The 20,392-nt window shown below is 46.1% G+C and overlaps 2 protein-coding genes across 10 annotated transcripts in view; one reads left to right on the forward strand and one right to left on the reverse strand.

The window, feature by feature from the left end:
- The window catches only part of LOC137600883 (regulator of G-protein signaling 22), a 31,240-nt gene extending 24,360 nt beyond the window's left edge, over positions 1 to 6,880 (forward strand). For 6 of the 7 annotated variants that reach the window (XM_068322739.1, XM_068322738.1, XM_068322740.1 and 3 more), the window contains 9 exons: positions 1,676 to 1,840; positions 2,976 to 3,044; positions 3,623 to 3,781; positions 4,342 to 4,521; positions 4,609 to 4,785; positions 4,857 to 4,979; positions 5,249 to 5,348; positions 5,911 to 6,006; positions 6,085 to 6,880. In XM_068322739.1, the coding sequence (XP_068178840.1) occupies positions 1,676 to 1,840; positions 2,976 to 3,044; positions 3,623 to 3,781; positions 4,342 to 4,521; positions 4,609 to 4,785; positions 4,857 to 4,979; positions 5,249 to 5,348; positions 5,911 to 6,006; positions 6,085 to 6,113 (1,098 nt within the window). In that variant the 3' untranslated portion in view covers positions 6,114 to 6,880. The remainder of the gene's footprint in view (positions 1 to 1,675; positions 1,841 to 2,975; positions 3,045 to 3,622; positions 3,782 to 4,341; positions 4,522 to 4,608; positions 4,786 to 4,856; positions 4,980 to 5,248; positions 5,349 to 5,910; positions 6,007 to 6,084) is intronic. The other variant, XM_068322744.1, reaches the window with a different exon arrangement.
- Positions 6,226 to 20,392, reverse strand: part of LOC137600882 (intermembrane lipid transfer protein VPS13B-like) — a 359,901-nt gene continuing 345,734 nt past the window's right edge. For all 3 annotated transcript variants that reach the window (XM_068322736.1, XM_068322735.1, XM_068322737.1), the window contains exons 54-68: positions 19,984 to 20,130; positions 18,477 to 18,763; positions 17,878 to 18,005; positions 17,564 to 17,760; positions 16,670 to 16,788; positions 15,621 to 16,071; positions 15,255 to 15,404; positions 14,922 to 15,150; positions 12,446 to 12,622; positions 12,064 to 12,234; positions 10,721 to 10,897; positions 9,133 to 9,235; positions 7,335 to 7,503; positions 7,174 to 7,254; positions 6,226 to 7,036 (exon numbers count right to left, since the gene is read on the reverse strand). In XM_068322736.1, coding sequence (XP_068178837.1) covers positions 6,791 to 7,036; positions 7,174 to 7,254; positions 7,335 to 7,503; positions 9,133 to 9,235; positions 10,721 to 10,897; positions 12,064 to 12,234; positions 12,446 to 12,622; positions 14,922 to 15,150; positions 15,255 to 15,404; positions 15,621 to 16,071; positions 16,670 to 16,788; positions 17,564 to 17,760; positions 17,878 to 18,005; positions 18,477 to 18,763; positions 19,984 to 20,130 — 2,832 coding nt within the window. In that variant the 3' untranslated portion in view covers positions 6,226 to 6,790. The remainder of the gene's footprint in view (positions 7,037 to 7,173; positions 7,255 to 7,334; positions 7,504 to 9,132; positions 9,236 to 10,720; positions 10,898 to 12,063; positions 12,235 to 12,445; positions 12,623 to 14,921; positions 15,151 to 15,254; positions 15,405 to 15,620; positions 16,072 to 16,669; positions 16,789 to 17,563; positions 17,761 to 17,877; positions 18,006 to 18,476; positions 18,764 to 19,983; positions 20,131 to 20,392) is intronic.

The following is a 20,392-nucleotide window of genomic DNA, read 5'->3' on the forward strand; positions in this document are numbered from 1 at the left end:
GCTGAGGTTCTCTCTGGGAGTGACCAGGAAGGATAGGATCAGGAATGAGTACATCAGAGGGACAGCACATGTTAGAGGTTTTGGAGACAAAGTCAGAGAGGCCAGACTGAGATGGTTTGGACATGTCCAGAGGAGAGATAGTGAATATATTGGTAGAAGGATGCTGAGTTTTGAACTGCCAGGCAGGAGGCCTAGAGGAAGACCAAAGAGGAGGTTTATGGATGTAATGAGGGAAGACATGAAGGTAGTTGGTGTGAGAGAAGAGGATTCAAAGGACAGGGCTAGATGGAGGAAATTGATTCGCTGTGGCGACCCCTGAAGGGAAAAGCCGAAAGGAAAAGAAGAAGAGGTGTTTCTGTTCAAGGTTCCCACAGGTGCTTAGAACCACTGGTTTGGGAATCAGTGGTTCTAAGCACTGATTCCCAAAGTTTGATCTCTCTGGAAGAGAGATTAAACTTCAACTGTATGTTGTATAGAAAGTGAAGTTCTTTTGATGTGTTTTATTTAAGGCTTATAGTAAATCCTATTTAGGGATTGTAAATCTTTTATATTGTGCTGCCTTCCTGGAGAAGGCATGGCGAGTGACAAAAGCTAACGTGAAGTCAACCTTGCCCAACGCCTGGAAAATCTTCTAAACTCCTAGGACTCAGAGAAGTGTTTCTGGAGACGTTTCTAAGACAATCTGGTTACCGGACCTCTCTCTTTATTTGGTGTCAGTCCACCTGTGAGAAGCTTCTTTGCATGTCTTGCAAACGACACAAATGAACCCTGATCAGTGGTTCTGGTTCCAGTACAGAGATGATTCTACAGACCTTATTTTGTCAGGTTTCCCTGTATGTCCACCAGTCGGAAGTGTTCATGAACGTGTAACTGAGTGATTCTTGTCATTTCTAGTTTGCTGGACGTCGACAGAGTTGTCTGATAAACAAGCACCACTTCATCAATGCTTTTTCCAGATGTTTAAACTGATAACTGGTTCCAACTTGTAGTGAGTGGAGTGGGATTCTGTCTGAGGCGATGTGTCATGTAGTGAAATGATGCAGAACACATTTTCATACGAGTGGGTATGAGATATGAGTGGTGGGTATGAGATACGAGTGGGTATGAGAAGTGTGTTGTGTTTAATGAGTCTACTGAGACAGTGATTGCACATGTGGAGGAGGGCGTGGTTGTGTTTCTGGTTCTGTGATGTCGGTTCTGGCGGAAGCGCGTCCAGATCAGAGTCATCACTGTCTGCATCAGTGACGTGGAGCGACGGCTTCCACTCCTTTAGTCACTTCCTCCTCCAGTCACAGATCGGCCTTCTTTCATCCACTTTTCTTGCTCCATCTCCTTCACTGGTTCTCACTGAAGAATATGTGAATGTAGATGAGATGAGACGATATAGAGGAGCTCCAAGAGACAGACATCTGACCATGTCCATGTATGGAGAAAGGAAGCAAAGTACAAGAAGAGTTTGGGAATAATGAGGAGTCTCCAGTCAGGTTTACCACCGTGTGCTTTGTTCTTCAGTTTGTCCTCATGTGCTCTTCAATTCGTCCTCATGTGTTCTTCATGTCGTTTCATACTGATGTACACACATGTTGTTTCCCTCTCTCTCTCTCTCTGTGTGTGTGTGTGTGTGTGTGTGTGTGTGTGTGTGTGTGTGTGTGTGTGTGTGTGTGTGTGTGTGTAGTTGTTGTGTCTAGCAGGTGGACCGGACCATCTAAAGCTGGGATGTCTCTCAAACCCTGTTGCCATTCAGATCCAGGAAGTTGTCAGGAGACACATTGAGGGGGCGTGGCTTCCTCTGTATCTGTCCACAGCAGAGTTCAGCGAGCGTCAGGAGCGCCGGCGTCAGGTTGAACCTTTTTTACACCAGAACGGAACCGGGCTGGCATTCCCAGTTTTCATGCTAAGATAACCTGTGTGGCTGCTGGGTGTGACCTCGCATTTATGGGTGTGGCTTTGTGTTTAATGAGATTATCAGAGTCATCCTCCATCTACAGACGGCAGTGTAAGTCCACTCATGGGTGGGAGAAAGCTGAGCAGAACTGCAGGAGCAGATGCACAGTAGTGTGATGTGGTTGTTGACAGGAAATAGTTCCTACCTGAAACTGCTCAGGAAGGACTGTGGTCTGTCATGAACCATAGGTTGGTGAGTTCTGGAACAGGACGCTGGTCTTCAAGACAGTGAATTTATTCACTTTTTCACTGTGAGCAGCAGAAGAGAAGGTGTGATGTAGATTCATTAGAGATCAGATCAGAGATCAGATCAGAGGAAATATTCAGTTGTTCTTTGCTGACTGTGTCATCTGTGAGCTCCTGACACAGAGGAAAGAGTCCATGATGGGGTCACTAGTGGGTGCTGGGAACTAATGGTTATGTTTACGTCCCAGTCACCCGCTGCTAAACGTAGTGAGGGGCTGGGACACAAAGGAGCTGTGTTTTAAAGAATTTCCTTTCTGTTTGTCTGAAATAACAGAAAGCAGAAGTGTCAAAACCACTGGACACATGGTGAACCCTGAACTTATGTTCTATTCTTGCTGGAGAAGACAACAAAACGATACACACACACACATTGGTGGCTTTGTCATGTGAGAAACCTCTAAGCGGTGGCGGTGCAGTCTTTCTCAGGTTGCCTCATCAGGTGGTAACATTGGAACCACAGATTCCACAGCTCGACTTCATTATGTTATCAATTTACTGTGTGTGGACACAGAGATCCTCTCATCACGTAATGAGAGATAGACGTAGTGGAGGAAGAGATGGGTGGAAAAGATGTCAGGGAGGTAAAGATCTTTCTGAGAAGGGAGTGGAGGAATAAGATCAGGGGAAATAAAGACTGAGGAAAGGTCGAAGGTGACAGAGAGGGAGAGCTTTAGTTACTGCCAGAGACAAAGAGCTGCAGAGAGGTTTGAGGTGTTTAGTGTCTCTGCTAAACTTGGTTTATTTAGTTTCTGACCTGTGTATGTGTGTGTGTGTGTGTGTGGTAGCCTCAAGCTGCAGACCGGCTCTCGCAGCACGTCCACCGTGGACGAAGAGTGAGGAGAGACGCCTGGAAGGTAAGGAGAAATCCTCCAGGGAAGCGGGATATTTTGAATGGAGAGGAATAAGGTATTTCCTGGCCTGAGAGCATGTGATTCCGTTCATGACTTGGCTCTGAGCGCTGGCTTTGTCAAACATTGTTCTGGCCCTGAAGCTAGTTTTCCCAAATTGTGTCCAGGATAAATAAGATTAAAGCATCAGCATTACTAACCTTCCTTTAATAGGGTTTTGAGTGCAGCTCCGTTCCCGTCTTCTAGTCTCAGCTCCACATCAGGATGCAGACATAAAACATGAACTGCTCACATTTTCACAATTATGATTACAGGAATGACTTTTCATCCTTAATTGTGACCTTTATGATCGTTATCTCATCATCAGCCGCAAGCAGACTTTATCTCATAGAGCTGAAGTTGCAGTTTCACGTCTCACCATCTCTTACTGTTCAGGCGCCATGATGGTGTCGTTAACTGCTGTATGAATGTAGGGTGCTGTCATGTTTGCATGATTAGCTGATTAGGTGGATTCCGTTAATCCCAAACTGTAATTCTTCTTCCAGCTGCCTTAAATAACAAAGTGTTGTCTGCTCTGCCTGCAGACTGAGGGCTTGTGGATGAGCTCCTCCACAGAGATCCTGTTGTTCCGACGCATCCTCCTCAACCCTGTCACCTGTGTGCAGTTCCAGCACTTTGTTTCTCTGAAGGACCACTTCCTAGAAAATGACCTTCTCTTCTGGCTGGAAGTGCAAAGATACAAGGTAATGGAGGGCAAGGTCTGATGCGATGGTGAGTCACATTCTGCAACGAGAACTGTTCATCTTCAGAAGATACACATGTACATAAAATTTCACACTGATAACTTACTGTATTCACATTTTTGTCAATTATATTGTGTTAGGGAGAAGTATGTAACGTTGAAACCCTTGTGGAAACCAGATGGGAGTATTTTTTTAAAAAAATTCTCAGATGATGTTTCCTGGTGAGACACATTGTGAGAGTTCAGATCTGTTGTCTACTGATTGAATCTTGAGGTTGCTCCTTTAAATCCCTGACAAGAGGATCTGATTCAGTTACTAAATCCTGACTTCTACAAGAATGTACAACATAAAGCACATGGAAATCCCACACTGGAAATACCAAACCTGTTTTAAAATTGTGTCTGTGTAACAACCCATAGTGTTTAGTCAGGAGCAACCATGGTTTCCTCAGAGGATCTGCCATCAACATCTGGATCCTCAACTCCACTGACACATTTCACAGCGGTTATTTCTCCCAACTCAACAGATTTCCCATCAGTTCCTTCTCTTCCTAAATGCAGGAACTGTGCCATTCCCATAGCGACGAGGACACCATCCAGGAGAAGATCTCCACCATCATCAACTGCTTCATCAACTCCTCAGCCCCCCCAGCCCTGCAGATAGACATCCCCCCTGAACAGGCCCAGCACATTCTGAAGAAACGGCAGGAGCTGGGCCCCTACATCTTCAGAGAGGCTCAGGTGTGTGTGTGTGTGTGTGTGTGTGTGTGTGTGTGTGTGTAGCTTGTGTATTATTTCTCCCTGTATGTCTTTTGTTTTTGGACGTAGTTGTCAGTGTTTGATGAACTGCTGAAGTTCTGGCCAGAGTTCTACGAGCTGAGCAGCAGCATCCAAGAGGAGCGACTGCTTCCTCTGCTACAGGAGAAGAGGATCAAACACAGAGCCCGAGTGAGGAGACAGAGGAGAAAAGAGGAAGAGGAAGAAGAGGATGAGAGAAGAGCTCAGGTGAGGACATGATCAATACTGAGGGAATAAATGCTGATGACTGGTGATTGATCTATCTGGTATCTGTACAGGCAGAACTGGAGAGAGTGGTGACCAGTTTTTGGGAGGAGGAGGAAGAGATGGACAATGAAGAGGGAAGCGGTGAAACACAGCAGATAAGGAAAAGCAACAGTGTGCTGACTCCCACACAGCCAGTAAGGAGCAGTCTGATGGTCCTAATGTGTTTGTGTAAAAAAATCACATCATATAGAGAGAGCCAAGCCAAATGAAATGATTGCCTTTGATAACTATCTGACAGCACAACATAAAAAACCCCGCAGTGATAGAGATAAACTCAATTAGAGCATGAAGTCCAAACAGAGCCTCATCAGACCCAACCACAGATGGAGAAACTCGATCCTCTAATTGAGCCGTTTTTGTAATCACGTTAGATTTAACTGCATTTTTGGAACTTTTCCTTCAGATGTCGTGGTCCTACTCCAAGTACATGGCAGCTCTGAGGAGAGAGGAGGTGCTGCTGGGGAGACAGAATGAGCTGGAAGCTTCATTCTCCACAACTACAGGTACACGTTCCTCCCCCAGTCTCCAGGGATCCCACATGCAATCCTTCTGACTCAACAGACTGAAGGCAGGAAACCAAAACACTGAGGTGACACTTCACTGTTCCCACGGTCAACTCCTGCTAAATCTTCATAACAGTGATATTAGTTGGTGGTGGAAGCCAAAGCTATGTCAAAGCCACCGTCCCCCCCCCTGGCAGAGCCGTTTCCTCACATAGAAGTCCGGCCAAAACAGCCACTTCAGCCCGTCCATTGAGTGTCAATGTTCTGTGCAGGAGTTAGTCTGAGCTCACACTGCGTGGATGTATAAATGAGCCGTGATGCGAACGCAGGAGTACAGCCCATAATGAATGAGGACCAATGGAAATGAAGCACAGATCAAATTGGGTTTTAATGGGACCAAAAATGAGAAATAGATTCAGAAACACAGATGGAGGTCATCAGATTCCTGCAGGCTCACTGAGGGAGGGTGGGGTGTATTCCAAATATAGGACGTGGGCCACACAGTTAAAACACGACTGCGTCTAAATGACTCTGTGCAAACATGTCCACCGTCTCCCACCAGACGCCTCGGACTGCAGCGTCCCATCAGCAGGCAGTAAATTCAGCCGCCTGCAGCCCTCGAGCCGCTCATCCAAGATGGAGAGTAAACAGTGGAACAGTAAGTGTAAAGAGATTCACACACACATCCACAAGCAACCCTGTCTCATTAACAGAACTGGCTCTTGTGTTTCTGCAGGGAGTGCCAGGTCCTGCAACAGGAAGTGACGAAAATACGAGGTTCATTGAAGCAAAGCTGATGCTGCTGCCTGGAAAAGCTGGACTCGTCTCAAACGACCTCCAACTGTTTGGTGCATATTCAAGTATTTAATATTCTTAGTGAAAGAATAAAAAGTTCATTTCATTTATTAAAATGTTTCTCAATATTTTTTCCATTTACATCCATTAAAGACATTAGATGAGCTCAGTCGTACAACAGTCAACAAAACACACAGCTGCATCATGAGGGTTGGGTTCAACAGAGTTACAATGATCAGTGTTTGTTAAACAAAATATCTTACATCCTCTATAGAAGAAGAAGATCTATAAAACATTTTGGTTGACAGCTGGGATCTGCAGTGCCAGTCACGTAGATAGTATTACACTTTTCATTGGCATGAGGCGTTGTCATTCCATGGAGAGGAAACAAGCGCTGACTGCAGACTGGACTGTTACAGACTCTCAAAACCAGACCAGAGCAGCACTGACCGCTGCTGTTGAGAACAGACTTCACCCACAAATCTCACTTTACTGCGAATCTTTATTAAAACTAATGACAGGTGTTTGTCTGTGGTTATATGAATTTTGCTGTTTCAAAGGAGTGTCCCAGAACTGGCTGTATCCCTAAGGCATAGGTGATAAACTGAACTTTGCATAATCCAGACTTCAAGGCTGGCTTCAGTCCCTCAGTGAAATCCTCTTCTTAAGGCTTTATTCTTCACCATGGTGAACCTGCTGATGAACACCCTGGCAAGGGCAGGATCCACCAGGTAGTGGTAAGACTTGGTCATGGAGGGCGGAGGCTCAGCAAGTGTCACTGGAGACTGGAGGACGGCAGCAGAGGAGGGGGAGAGGAACTGGGACGCCTGCGTAACGTAGTCCATCAGTCGCTGATACTGTTGCTCTGACAGACGCTCACGGACGCCATCCGTCTGAAGAGGACAGACAAGACTGTAAGGATGCTGCTGTCCAATCATGTGAATCCAGGAAACAGAAAGTGTTTCTAAAAACAACACAGAGATTTTTCAACTCAAGCCTGCTTCATGTGCACTCCACTCCTCGGTCTTACCTCCGTGTCGCTGGTGACCGTCTGCTGCTGTAGGCTGAGGGTGAGCTGGCCCGGTTCTTCTGACTCCTGCCGACACTCCACCTGAACAGGACACAATGCTTCAGTCACGTCAGAGGAAGACAGATTGATGCCCAAAGCAGGAGCTCCACATCCTGTCCTACCTCTGTGATGGGGAAGGCCTGCTGCTGCGTGTCCTCACTGAGGCTGACCACAAACAGCACCTCAGAGGTGAGGAGCAGACAGCCGGCGTGCTCCTGACCCGACCCGCTGACAATGGTCACCTCTAGGGCCATGTGGAGCTCTGGCCTCCCCAGTGACTGGAGCATCTTCCTGTTAGCATGAAGTTATGAGACTTAAAGGACAGATTTACACAAGTTTAACAACATACAATCAGATCTTAACAAGAAAACAACACAAATGCGCACAAGACAGGAAATGATGGATCATAACTTCTATCATAGCAGAACCACCTTTGTCCCAAAGCACCTAAAGACGTCCTGGTAAACCAAATAAGCTGGGTTGCGACAAACATGGGAAATGTGTTTGAGATCCATGTTTGAGGACAAGGTTCGATTGTAGCTCCCATGAAACCTCCTACATCCACCATGCCCCCTCTGGTGTGTGTGGGGGCATAAAATAAGGTCTGTAATGTCATGCTTCATCAACACATGCTACAAACACTCACGCCACCTCCCCCATTTGTGCGCGCACACACACACACGCACGCACGCACGCACACACACACACACACACACACACACAAACACACACACTATGATGGGTCTCTTAATAGACCAGAACACAGAAAGTGCTCAGTTGACCTCACCACACAGACAACAGCCCATATGCATCTCCTCACATCTACATTCGTGCACCATGGTGTGTGTGTGTGTGTGTGTGTGTGTGTATGTTCTCATGCACATGCTTGATGTTCAGAGTGTGTGTGTGTGTGTGACAGAGTGTTTGCTTTAGTAGCAGGTGTTCAGATCTGGGAGCAGCTGCTGGAGCCGTGTGGGGAGAGCCCTCAGCTCTGGTCAGTTTTACTCTGCTCCAATGTGACCCCCCCCCCCCAGGACCCGGGGCTACCTGTTGTAGTAAAAATAACTGATTGATGCCTGATGGAAACCAGCGTGAACAACCCCCCCACCCCTGGGAGTATTATCTCAGTGAGCTCATATTTTCAGCTTCCTCTAACAGCACAGCGCTCTGCTGATCCCTTGGGTGATGATGACTAAACTGGAATGTCCTGAAGAAACACTGCAGCTAAATGTTGTTTCCTTCATGGGAGCTGACAGTCGACTCACAATCTTTTCTAATTGCTTGATAACCATGGAAACCAAACTAAGTTGTGGAAAATTTATTAGTAAATACCAGGAATTCTTTTCTACAGCTCCCGATATACTCCTGGAGACATACACCTCTTATAAATAGGTTTTATATGTTGTATGGAACGAGAATGCTGGAATCCACTGAACACACCGTCCAGATCTTGTTCTAAAAAAACAAGATCTGTACGGTACAACATGTGACCTCTGTAAACTGGGTCTCTCCTAGCCTCCAAACTATTCCAGCACACAGAGAAAGGTGTTCCTCCTCCATCTGATGGCACAGGGAAACATTTCTGGATAGTCTCACAGTTAAACAAGAACAATTCCTAGCTGGCGGCTTTGGCAGAGTGCTTATTAAAACCTTTTAACGTGGCTCAGTGGGAACAAGGCAGGGCAGGCTGGCTACTATGTCTGGGAACAAGGTCAAACTAAGGTGATTCTGGCACTCGTTTTTCCTTCTCTTTAGAAAGTGGGTAAAAATGCTCCAAGACTTTAACAATAAGACAGCAAAAACACTGAGAAGTGAATGTCCAGAGCTGCAGAGCCTCAACAGACTCCAAGACAAACAAAGGTGAGCCCATGTGTTCCCTTCTCTCAGGCCTAGCTGGACACAGGCAGAGGAGGATCATACCAGACATATTTCAGGTGGCTGTTTGCGGCCTGAGCAGACTTCTCTTCGGTGGGTAAGTACACGGGTTTAGGAAGCTGCCAGAGTCCTGCTCCATGGAGGATCCCTGTGAGGACAGAGTCAGAGAAATCATCGGTCTGTGGCTCATGTTTGTTCGTCGTCATACATTTACAGGCTGCAGCAGCTCTAGTGCAACAATTGATGGAGACAGTTTCAGTCAGGGTGGATCTACATCATCAGTACATACTTCTGGTGTTCAGGACGCCATGTGTCTACATGTCAGAGTGAGGTCACGCGACCCCCCCATGTGGTCAATTTCCTTCAGCAGAGTGGCAGCAGGCCAGTGGAGTCATGGAGCGCTGAGCAGAGCCAAGAGGAGTGCAGCCAGCTCCATGAAGGATTTGTGCGCAGTGGGACGCTGGGACACTGCTCCGGTCTGGTGGGATGTTGCATGTGTGTGGAGGGGGGTCAGTCAGTGGGTTTCATCAGACAACATAGGGTGTCTTTCCACCATTTGGGCCCCCTGCTGTCAGGACTTTTCTGTGTTTAGTTGAATTTTTCATTGGTTTGTCTAGTTGTGTAGAATAAAGTATATCCGTAGTGTTAATGTTTATTTATCCAGTATTGGTCTGTTTGTATGGACATCTGCTGGGGTGTCTGGAGTGTGAATTCAGAAGTGTGTGAGTGAATACGAGCGGCGCGTATATGCAATTTCCTCTTGGATTAATAGATAATATATCCAGGCAGCGACAACCTTACGACATGAACTGATGCAGCTGATGTGATCACATGACCAGCAGACGTCTTCTGTTTATGTTGTCTCGTCACGCCTTGCTCAACCCCCCCGATCTTCTGTCCTGATAAAACAAACTGCCTCCAAGGAGCTGCCAGAGAAGACGAGTGTTTGCGCATGTATGATTAGGATACGAGTGTGTGTTTGTCACATGAGGTCTCTCAGAAGGTCTGGCTTAATAAATACTTGAGGGGAGCCGAGAGGAGAAACGTGGAGAATGACCATCTGCTGATGCATTCATTATTTCCTTGACATACCAGCACTACTTAATGCGTGTTTATTAGAGCGTTGTGGCCTCAGGCTCTTTGTCAAGTTAAAACCTGCTGCGTGGCCAAATCTCTCATTATCACCACAAGTACAGTTTGCTGAAGTGTAGCAGTGACAGTGTGCTTGTGTGTTATGGACACACATTTATCATTCTGCTGCAAATGCTATTTTAATGACTTGAGGTTAAATGAACAAAAACATTGTAGCATGCATTCTGTGCTCAATGTTTCCTCACAAAATGAAGGCGTTCACTGCCAAGAAGGACATGAGAAGCTGCTCCACGTCTGCTCTGTAACCATCACAAGGTATTCAGAGGGGATTAGTCGCGTCTGACTCCTCCACTGAAGGTCTTGTGATCTAATTAATGGTTTCCTCTTTCCCAAGTTTAAAGCATCTGTAAACCACAGAAGAACTAAGGGCTGTATTATAGTAAACAAAACTAATCAGGCTTTAATGATCAGAACTTCTTTCCCAGAATTCAACAGCTTCTGAAGCAGCCACACAAAGACGTCGGTGATGTCCTGAACTCACCGTATCCAGTCTGCGACACCAGCTCCGCTGCTCCTCCGATGGGCTTGGTGAAAACCCCCACAATGCCTTTCCCAACTCCAGAGATGACCCCTTTGGCTTTGGAACCAGCCGAGCTCTGTGTCTCCCAGTTCTTCTGGAAGTTCTGCATGGGCTGATCCACGATACCGGCTATGGCTCCTGAGAGAACAAGGAACATTTAATAGACAATTGTTTCCTGTTACAGAAATACTACATGAAGGACTGACAAACGAAAAATTCACAAAAATTCAGGAAATCTTCTGAGAACAGAAGGGACGAGCCTTGTTAGCCCAGTGTCTCAGAGACTCACAGGGACTCAGTTACACTTTAGTCCTGCACAAACTATCTGCCTGTGGGTTGATGAAGTGATCTTCACAAATGTCACGGATGTGAGCAGCTGCTGGTTCCTGTGATGAAGGGTTCTGTGTCCTGGAGTCTGATTTGAGACAGACGGATTTTTACTGCCCTCTATGTGTTTATTGAGTCCCTGCTGTGCTGTCTGACGATACGGCCTCGTAGCTCTCTACAACTGTCTGAATCACAGTGTGTGTGGTAAATGTGACTGCTTAGGCTAAAGCTGGTGGAGGCAGATCATCACCACCTATTTGGACCTATGAAAAAGAAGAGCCGGTTCTAAGCAGCAGTCTTTACTGTTGTTGATTCTACTACTTGTAATTATTTCTTTATCTACTGTAGTCTCAGTGTAATTTTTGCAGTGTTTTCAGACCATCTGGACAACTTTGTACATTGTGTGACTGAAAACAAACCTGTGATGACTTCCACTATTTGACATTTATAACATGTACCATAAAAGTAAAGCTCAGTGATGACTTGTTCATTCGTTTACATCACTCTCCTAGCTTTTAATACCTCATTCTCCTTATATCCAATTACAACCGTTTGAAAGCTGTCAAACTTGAAATACGCTCCTTCTCTCTTTTGTTTTTCAGTTAACTGTTCAGTACAGACAGGTCTGCGACCCAGCTCCACACCTCTACCCTTGAAATCTGACCACCTCCAACCAAATGCTCCCATCAAGAATAACTTCCATGGAGTCATCTGGAGACTGAGCCTCACCTCTCACCACCACCCGCGTCTAGCCTGGAGGGAAAGACAAGTCTTGTAGACTGACCGCTTCCCTCAAACTAACGCTTAGCGTAAATTCTCCCTCACGTTCATTGTCTCAAGGAAGGTTCAGATCTCAGGTTACTGACTGAAATCCTGATTTCTTAACTGAGATTCTGCAGCACCAGAACTAGATGCGCTTGATTCAGCCACCCGGTGTGTGTGTGTGTGTCTGTGTGTGCGCACATATGGTCACATACCTAACAAGCTAATGCCAAGCCGTGACAGTCCTTGCTTCAGGCCGTCACTGAGACTCTCTGGTAGGTGGCGTCTCCACTCCTCCTGCCTGGTGTAATGTTCTTCATCCAGGGAGAGACGGTCCATGTTCCTCGACAGACTGGTGGCCAAGTTGGTGATGGAGGTCAGCGTGCCTGCAGACAAATTTGATGTGTTCAGCTTCGAAGCTCAGATATAATACTGACGTTATGAAAAGTGAAAGGAATGGATCAATCTGCCTTAAACTGTAGAAGGTTAAATCTTTATTTGGAAGATTAAGATCTTTACTTAAATATGTTCCTGTACACATGGCAGCATACACAAGTTGTCTAATAACAGCTGTCTGTCCATAAATAATGAAGCCACCTTTTGAGATGTGTTTGACGAAGGATGTGGTCCCTCTGGACACGCCACTGACAAAGGCTCCGGGGCCGCGGGTCAGTCCCTCGTAGGGCAGCCGGAAGAAGTCGGACACGCCGTTACCGATGCTCCGCACCAGGCTAGCAGGACTGCCCAGGATCTCCAGGGAGCCCACCACCCATCCTGAGAGAGCAGCACACCGGTTATACTGTTGAATGAATTGAGTGCTGATGTCATCAGTGTAGAGCTGAGTGACTTCACTTCAACTTAACTGTATCAACAGTGTTTCTGTGATGGATAAAACTTTTCACAACTACTTCAGAGTTCAATCTGAAGTCCATCTCTGCTTTAGGCTCTGATCAGCCGTTTGGTTTAGGTTCACAAGAAAAACTGACAGGAAGAAAATACTCAAATACTTAAACTGTAATATTTCTGGAGGGAACCAGTATGCTTTAATAATACACAATTTTCAGACCATGTTATATCATCCAACATTGTTGGTTTAGCCTGCTCACTTCTTTAAGGAAAGAAATACACGTGGAGAACCTGCTTGTAGGCGGAACATCCAACATATAAGCCCCATGAGCACCATCATGATCCACGACTCACCAGAACGCGCTTTAGAGGCCGAGACCCCGCCAACATCAACACTGAAGGTTTTCATAGCCTGATTATAGCTTTAATCAAACAGAAGTCTTCATGGAAAACACACACAAGCACGTGTGCACACACACACGCACGCACGCACGCACGCACGCACGCACGCACACACACACACACACACACACACACACACACACACACACACACACACACACACACACTCACCCACACACACACACACACACACACACACACACACACACACACACACACACACACACACACACACACACACACACACACACACACACACACACACTCACAGTGTACACCCATACTCACAGTGTACACCCATACTCACACACCTGCATGACATCATACACACGCTCCAGTCAGATTTATAGCCTACTACTATCTCACCTCTCTCATTCAGCCGCACCGCTCCCTTCAGATGGCATGGCTCATTGATATTTATGCACTGACAATTGCATCACAAAAATCTTACAGCCGTTTCTTGAGATGCCAAACCTCGCTCTGCTCTTATACTCCATAAAATGTGTGTATGAATGATGGACTCTGGTGGTAGGAAAGCAGCTCTACTGAGAAATCATTTCTGCTCATCCAGTTGTGGTTTGATGAAGCTGAGTGTCCTGACAGCAGCTGGTGTTTACAGGCCTGAGTCAGGCTTTCAAACCTACGTCTGTAGACACATGCATACAGATGGCAAGCCTTCTGACATCTCTATGTACTAATGTCTGTGTGTGTGTGCGCGCATGGGTTTACACGTATGGGAATATGTGCCATTAGAGTATTGTACTAATCAGTCCCAGAATGCAATGCTTCCAAGTGCCCCTCACTCCATGATGTCTCAGGACGAGGAGAAGGCAGTGAAGTGACGTGTTGAAATACGAGCAGAAATGAAGGCTCTAACGAGAGACAGCAGGAAGGAAGCGTCCACACAGAATGGTGATTTCTGATGTGGAAATGATGCGGTTAAATCAGAACATGTGTGTCGGCTTTGTGTCGACAGGAGGGACCACGCAGGAGGGAAGTACGCAGCCATCACAGACCTGAGAAGTCAGACCTGCTCTAAACCGCTCCGCTGACACACAAGTCATCAGTGAAGCCTTATGAACAACCAGTAAATCACCACAAAGACAAAATCTAAATCTCCTCTGAGCCTCCAGTGATTCACATTTTGCTTCCTGGAGCTCTACAGCTTTATGGCATTTTCTGCCACAAACCAGTGGGAGCCCTTGGGTGCAATCATTTCAAAACTCAACATTAGATTTAGCAGGAATAAATTATGGAAGGTCTCACTTGAGCATACTGTACATCCTGCTGCTTTTACAAAGGTGACTGTGAATCTGTGTGCCTGTTTTGTGCACAGAAATAAAAACCGCATGCAACATTATGATTCTAGTGTCAAAATGTGAAAAACAAGCTGGTTTAAAGGACCATTTGCTGTATGGTGGGGCTGGTCAATTAACCGAAAACAACTGAAATCCAACATTTAAAACCTTTCACTGCCTTAATTTAGCCCACGTCAGTTAAATGGATTGTGTCTCTGCTCTGCTAGTCTGCTTTCACTCAAAACTAAGGTGCATGCAAAGCATCACAGATGACGCAAGAAGACTGAGCCAACAATAGGGTCAGCTCCACACCCCCCCCACATTTCTTCTAGTTGTGTTCAACTACAGAAAAATTCAGGGCTACACTCCACACATTCTACCCAACAGCCTGCTGGGATCACTCGGTGGACACATTTGTGTGTCCACCAAGTGATCTCAGAAATTATTGTGACATGAATCTGCAGTCATATCAACCCTACTGTGTCAAATGATGTGAAGCTGTGCAACTTCCTCCATCCACCACATACCTGCTCTGAAGAGGGCTCCAGCAGCGTAGTGCATAGCCAGAGCGTGGACCAGCTGCCTGGCCGTGGTGCACAGCGGCCCCCTCTCAAACAGGGAGAAGGACAGGGGAGTGTGGTCTGAAGCGATGTACAGCTTTAGGGAGGCGTGGATGCTGACCAGCAGGCTGACCGGCTGGATAGTCAGCCTCTGCAGCCTGACAGGCTGAACCAACGCCTGCACAGAGCGAAGCACCTGTAAGGAGGCGATGAGGGACGTTATGAAGTCAGAGTTTGTCAGAGTGTAATGACAGCCTACAGCCTCAGAGCGCTTGAACAAAAAGCTGATGAACAGTTCACCTGCTCAGGCAGGATGGGGGCAGACCCCAGAGATGCAGTTGGGACAGAGCTCATGGTACCATCGGGGACGTAGGTGTGGAACAGGGTCTTCACGTAGTAAACAAATGTGTCTTCCAGGTAGACTCTAGCAGGTTGGAGCTGGAAGGAAACCTGAGGAAAAAGAACACAATTGGGACATGAACACTACGGCTTCACAATGACTATCTCGTTTGATCATCAGGAGTTCTGTGTTTTTGGACATAAGTTTTGCATTATTCCAGGTACTTTTGTGGGATAGCGTTAGACTCCTAACACTACTGCTGTTAATGATGGCAAAGTTGCTTCAATGAAGAAAACACCTTTAAGAAGGCAGAGAATTCAACAGACCTCTTCCACAGTGAATCCGTCCCCAGCCAGCACCACCTTTAGCTGCAGGAAACAAGAGCGTTTGAATTCCTCCAGGGCTTCAGAAGACTGAGTTGGGTTGTTGTCGCTGCTCCACGAAACCCCCGCCTCAGCTCCCCCTCTCTGATCCTGGCATAGCAGCACAGGGAAGTGGAAACTTGCCCGGTTATACAGCTGGTTGTCAACTTGCAGGCCCAAGCAGCAGACCTCGATTAGAGAGGCATCAGGCATCAAAACCTGGATGGGTGCTGCGTCCACGCCGGGGTCGTCCACCAGCTTCGGGGGCAGGGAGGTGGGTGCTGGGGCCAGGCTGAGGAGCAGCTTGGTCAGTGTGAGTCTGAGCAGCTCCACAGAACCAGATGGACTGGTGATGTCATCACTCAGCACCACACTGGCTTCACTCAGGAGGACTCCAACGGACAGCCTGGAAGACCTGAAACATAACACAAGTCATTAATGTCAAAGTGTCACAAAGTGAAATAAAGAAGCATGTGAAGTTTCACTGATGCTTGTCTTGAACCTAAATAACATATGATTCACATTATTCACAGAGGACAGAGTCAGACCAAACCCATTTATCTTGCGCTGATGATGTTTGATATTTCAGTGCCCTACCATCACAGAAAACGAACAAAGATCACAGAATGATCTAATTTGTTTACGTTGACCTAATATTGGATTATACTAATTTCCGGTTTTGCCAAAGGGACGGGCAGCCATGTGTTGATGTAATGGAATAAAGCTGTAACACCAAGTTCTACTGTAATAATTTCACTCATGACAGCGCGGAGCTTTTATTGCCCTCCTGTGGTGCAAATGATGCCAGTTTCTTCATACTTGTCATCTAGTAACAGCTGCTACATGAAAAAAAATGCTGCTAATAATCAGAAATCTATTTTAAGTGAACACAGTAAAATGTACTTACTTACCCTGAGGTCAGAAAGAAAATCATGCACGGATGATTTTTTATAGTTCAAATATGTAGGAAGCATAAAACAACAACAATAAAGTGGCTGCGTGTGAACACATACCTGCTGTGCTGGCTGATTACAGCATCCATGCTGCCCTCTGGTGCCAGACACAGAACCAAGGTGCCTTTGTCCAACTCCACATCTATGTAGAGACAGCCAAAGCTAGACAGGAACACCACCTGGGCAAAGATAAGACATATCTGTTGTGTGGAGGATCGATAACATGTAGTGTTGTACAAGATACCTTTGAGGAGGTATCTTGAGGAGGATTCCACACTGATCTCTTCAGAGCACACATGTGTCTGACTTTAACCTCCACCTCCGGGTGGAGAGCAATCAACCCCTCGTGAAGCAGATCCCTGCTGCAACGCTTCACTGAGCAGTCATAACAAGTCCAATCTCTGACCGATCTGCCCTGACACAGAGGTCACACACAGACCTCACAGTAACCAGAGATACACAACCATAACCTGCAGCGGGCTAGACACAACACTAAACATCACACACACTGCTCCGCAAAATCTCACTAACCCCACAAGTTCATGGACTGACCCCCAACCACTGGCTGACGAGCTACTGAACACACACACGCACACACACACACACACACACACACACACACACACACACACACACACACACACACACACACACACACACACACACACACACACACACACACACACACACACACACACACACACACACACACACACACACACACACACACACACACACCTTTCCTGACTGTCATATATCTTTATTTTTCTTCTTTCTTGCCATCTTGTCTACTTACAACTGAATTACTGTCACTTCCTGAAAACCTTTCAGTCCCACATGTGTTAGTGTTCATTTTGTCATCTAGTACAACGAGGGATTTCTTTCTGTGAGCTGCTGTATGTCACATTCTCAGCGGGGACTGCAACCTCCTACAGGTCTGTCTGTTCCAGTCACCTGGGTACCGGGACAGTTGATGTCGATGGGGTCCGTCCACGCTGTGGGGCCGTGGTCTGACGTGGTTTTCAGCTGAAGCGTTGGCAGTATATCTTTCTGTCGGCACTCAGGGAAACTGGAAGAATGGTGGTAGAGCTCATGGTGCAAAGAAAAATTAGCAGGGAGAGGGCGGCAGTAAACCTCAGTTCTTGGAATTTCTATTGAAGATAAAAGAAAAGGGTAAAACAAAATCATATAAACAGCATGACAGAATATGTGAGTACAGAGAGACGGGCTCAGAAGAGGTGAGATCAGTGCAGAGCTATTCTTCTCACCTTTAACAGTTTCCTTGAGCAGCAGTAGTATGGGACACTTGTTGTGGATCAGCATGCGGGGAGAGGGGTCCTCATTCAGAGTGATGTATGTCACCCCGCGGTGCTCCTGATATGTCAGGACTACGCACCTGCAAATCACAGGTGTTAGCATACCTGAGTCAAAAATAAACCATCTACAGCCAACATCCTATTCCCTGCTGCTCACACAGATACAAGCTAGGAGAGCCAACATCCTGTAAATCCTCATGACTACAGTGTTCACGGCACCTATGGCCAGAGCCTAACTGAAGTAACGCCGTCACTCTGTATACAGTATGTCCAGGTTTACAGTGTGTCTGGATGCAGTCGGTGTATTTACACTTAGTATGGTCAGGCAAATGGAATGCATCATGTAGAAAGTATAGTGTTGGTGGTCATTTTGAGCCAAAAAAACCCCCAACAGAGACTGACAGTGGAAACTTTGAGGGCATTTCTCTTTTTCAGCATTTAACAAGCTGTGACCAGTGCCTCCACACTTCACGTCCTGCGCCAGTCGTCCAGTATCCTGCTATAAATGGACTGTCACAGCCAGCAAACACCAGATGCAATAGTTCACCCACCTGCTGTTCAGGCCACCCCCAGAGTCTGGTTCGACAGGAACAGACAAACTCTGTCTGGGGAAGTCGGGTCGAATTGGAGCTGGGAGGCTCCATGTTGCAGATCCAACTCCACCAGCAGGCCTGGGAAATGAGCTGAAGAGGATGTGTCTGAGTGGTAGAGGGAACTCCACTTTTTCCTGGACGCTGGTTTGGAGGAGGTCCCAATATGGAACAGAACAGGGTTTAGCCAGGCATGATCCTCCAGAGGCGGCCAGGCTGAACACTGTTGTATCTGGTATCTCACAAGCCTGAGACGACATAATAGAAAGAGGAAAAGAGGGGAGTAGGGATGAGCAGTGAAGAGACAACAGGTACAGAGGACATTACAGGGACAAGAAGAGAGACAAAGTGAGCACAGGAGAATAAGGAGAATAACAGCAAAATAAGGGTTAATAAAATAATTAAAAAGGAAGAAAAACCATGAAAGCAAAAAAAAAAGATGAACAGGAAGATCATATCAAAGGTCAAGTTAAAAAAGAAAAAGATGGAACAAACACGCCTGGAAGAAAAGACAAACTGAGGTCAAAGAAGATGTAAGACATTACAAAAGATGCATGAACCAAAATCAAACCACACTGTTATTGAAGTCTCTTCTTTCTCCCGCTGCGCTAAATTGGCAGCAGAGAGGCCCTGCTGTGCTGGGTTAGCAGTCAGCGAGCAGTGAGTTTTTGACAACTGGAGGGATTAGGGTCTAAGCATGATGAATAAGCCAACTAGAAAGACATTCTTAGCCTTGTTTGTGGTCTGTGTTATTGTTGAGCCCATTTCCCTCTTTCTTTTTTTATCTTGCTCTTTGTTATAAAGGTTTTTAGACAATTAGTGGCAACTGGTGCACTCTGCCATCCTTCTTTAGGAGGCTCTGAAGCCTTGTTAAATGACATCACAACATTGTTGCTCGCTTCTGGGAACAATCAGCAGATGAATGAAAGAAGGGAAACCTGCATTTAATTCTAATGTGTAATGTCCCTATGAAGTGCTACCACCACATGAGCATGGTGAGCATGGGGAAGGCAAGGAGCTGGAGCAACGCCATACATAGGGAGACAGCCGGGTGTGAGTAGAGAATAAAGTAGCTGCGTGGTGCTCAACTGGCAGGACAGGATGGGACAGGTCAGGATGGGACCACAGACCAAGTGGGCTGGTGGTAACTTAAGACTTGACAGGTGTTCCTATGTATGAGAAGTCAGTCTGGCATAAGTCGAACCTTCTCACATGTGCTGTTCCTGTTACCATAAGCAGCTATTCCACATTTATATAAAGAAAAAGAAAATCTGGTGATCCTGTATTAAATTTGTGTTACTTTTATGTACAAACTAAAATAAATAAGGGTTGACATGGTAAGCCACAGAAGAAATCCTTTGAACTCCTGTGTCACACTACTGACGTTCACTTACTGCATAAATGTCAGTTTTAAAACATGATAACGCATCAGAAACATCAACTCAGTGCAGAGACAGAAGGATGTTACCTGGCCATCAGTCCCCAGTGCATGATAGGTTAGCAGAGGACGGTACTGGAACACGTAGGAAGTGTTGTTGATAATAATTGTCCTGTCCTCTACCTGCAGGATCTGGATGCCATGTCTCACCACAGATGAGATGCAGAACTGACCCAGCTAACAAGAAAACGATTTCATTAGCTTTTTCATAATTTATAAATGCTTTAGAGCACATCTCAAAAATATGTCAAAATGCATTTCTTTTTTCCACTATATCAAATAAAGTATCACTTGTTTTTGTTTTGTATGCATATACGTAGTTGTTCGAGTCCTGGTTGATGCAGAAGAACAGCCAAAAATAATATAGAATTTGATAAATACATCACAAAATGGATGTTTCTGGTATTCAGAACAGCCTCCTTTTAATTTCAGAACCATT

Source organism: Antennarius striatus, chromosome 9, assembly GCF_040054535.1.
Source record: "Antennarius striatus isolate MH-2024 chromosome 9, ASM4005453v1, whole genome shotgun sequence".
Classification (NCBI taxonomy): Eukaryota; Metazoa; Chordata; class Actinopteri; order Lophiiformes; family Antennariidae; genus Antennarius; species Antennarius striatus.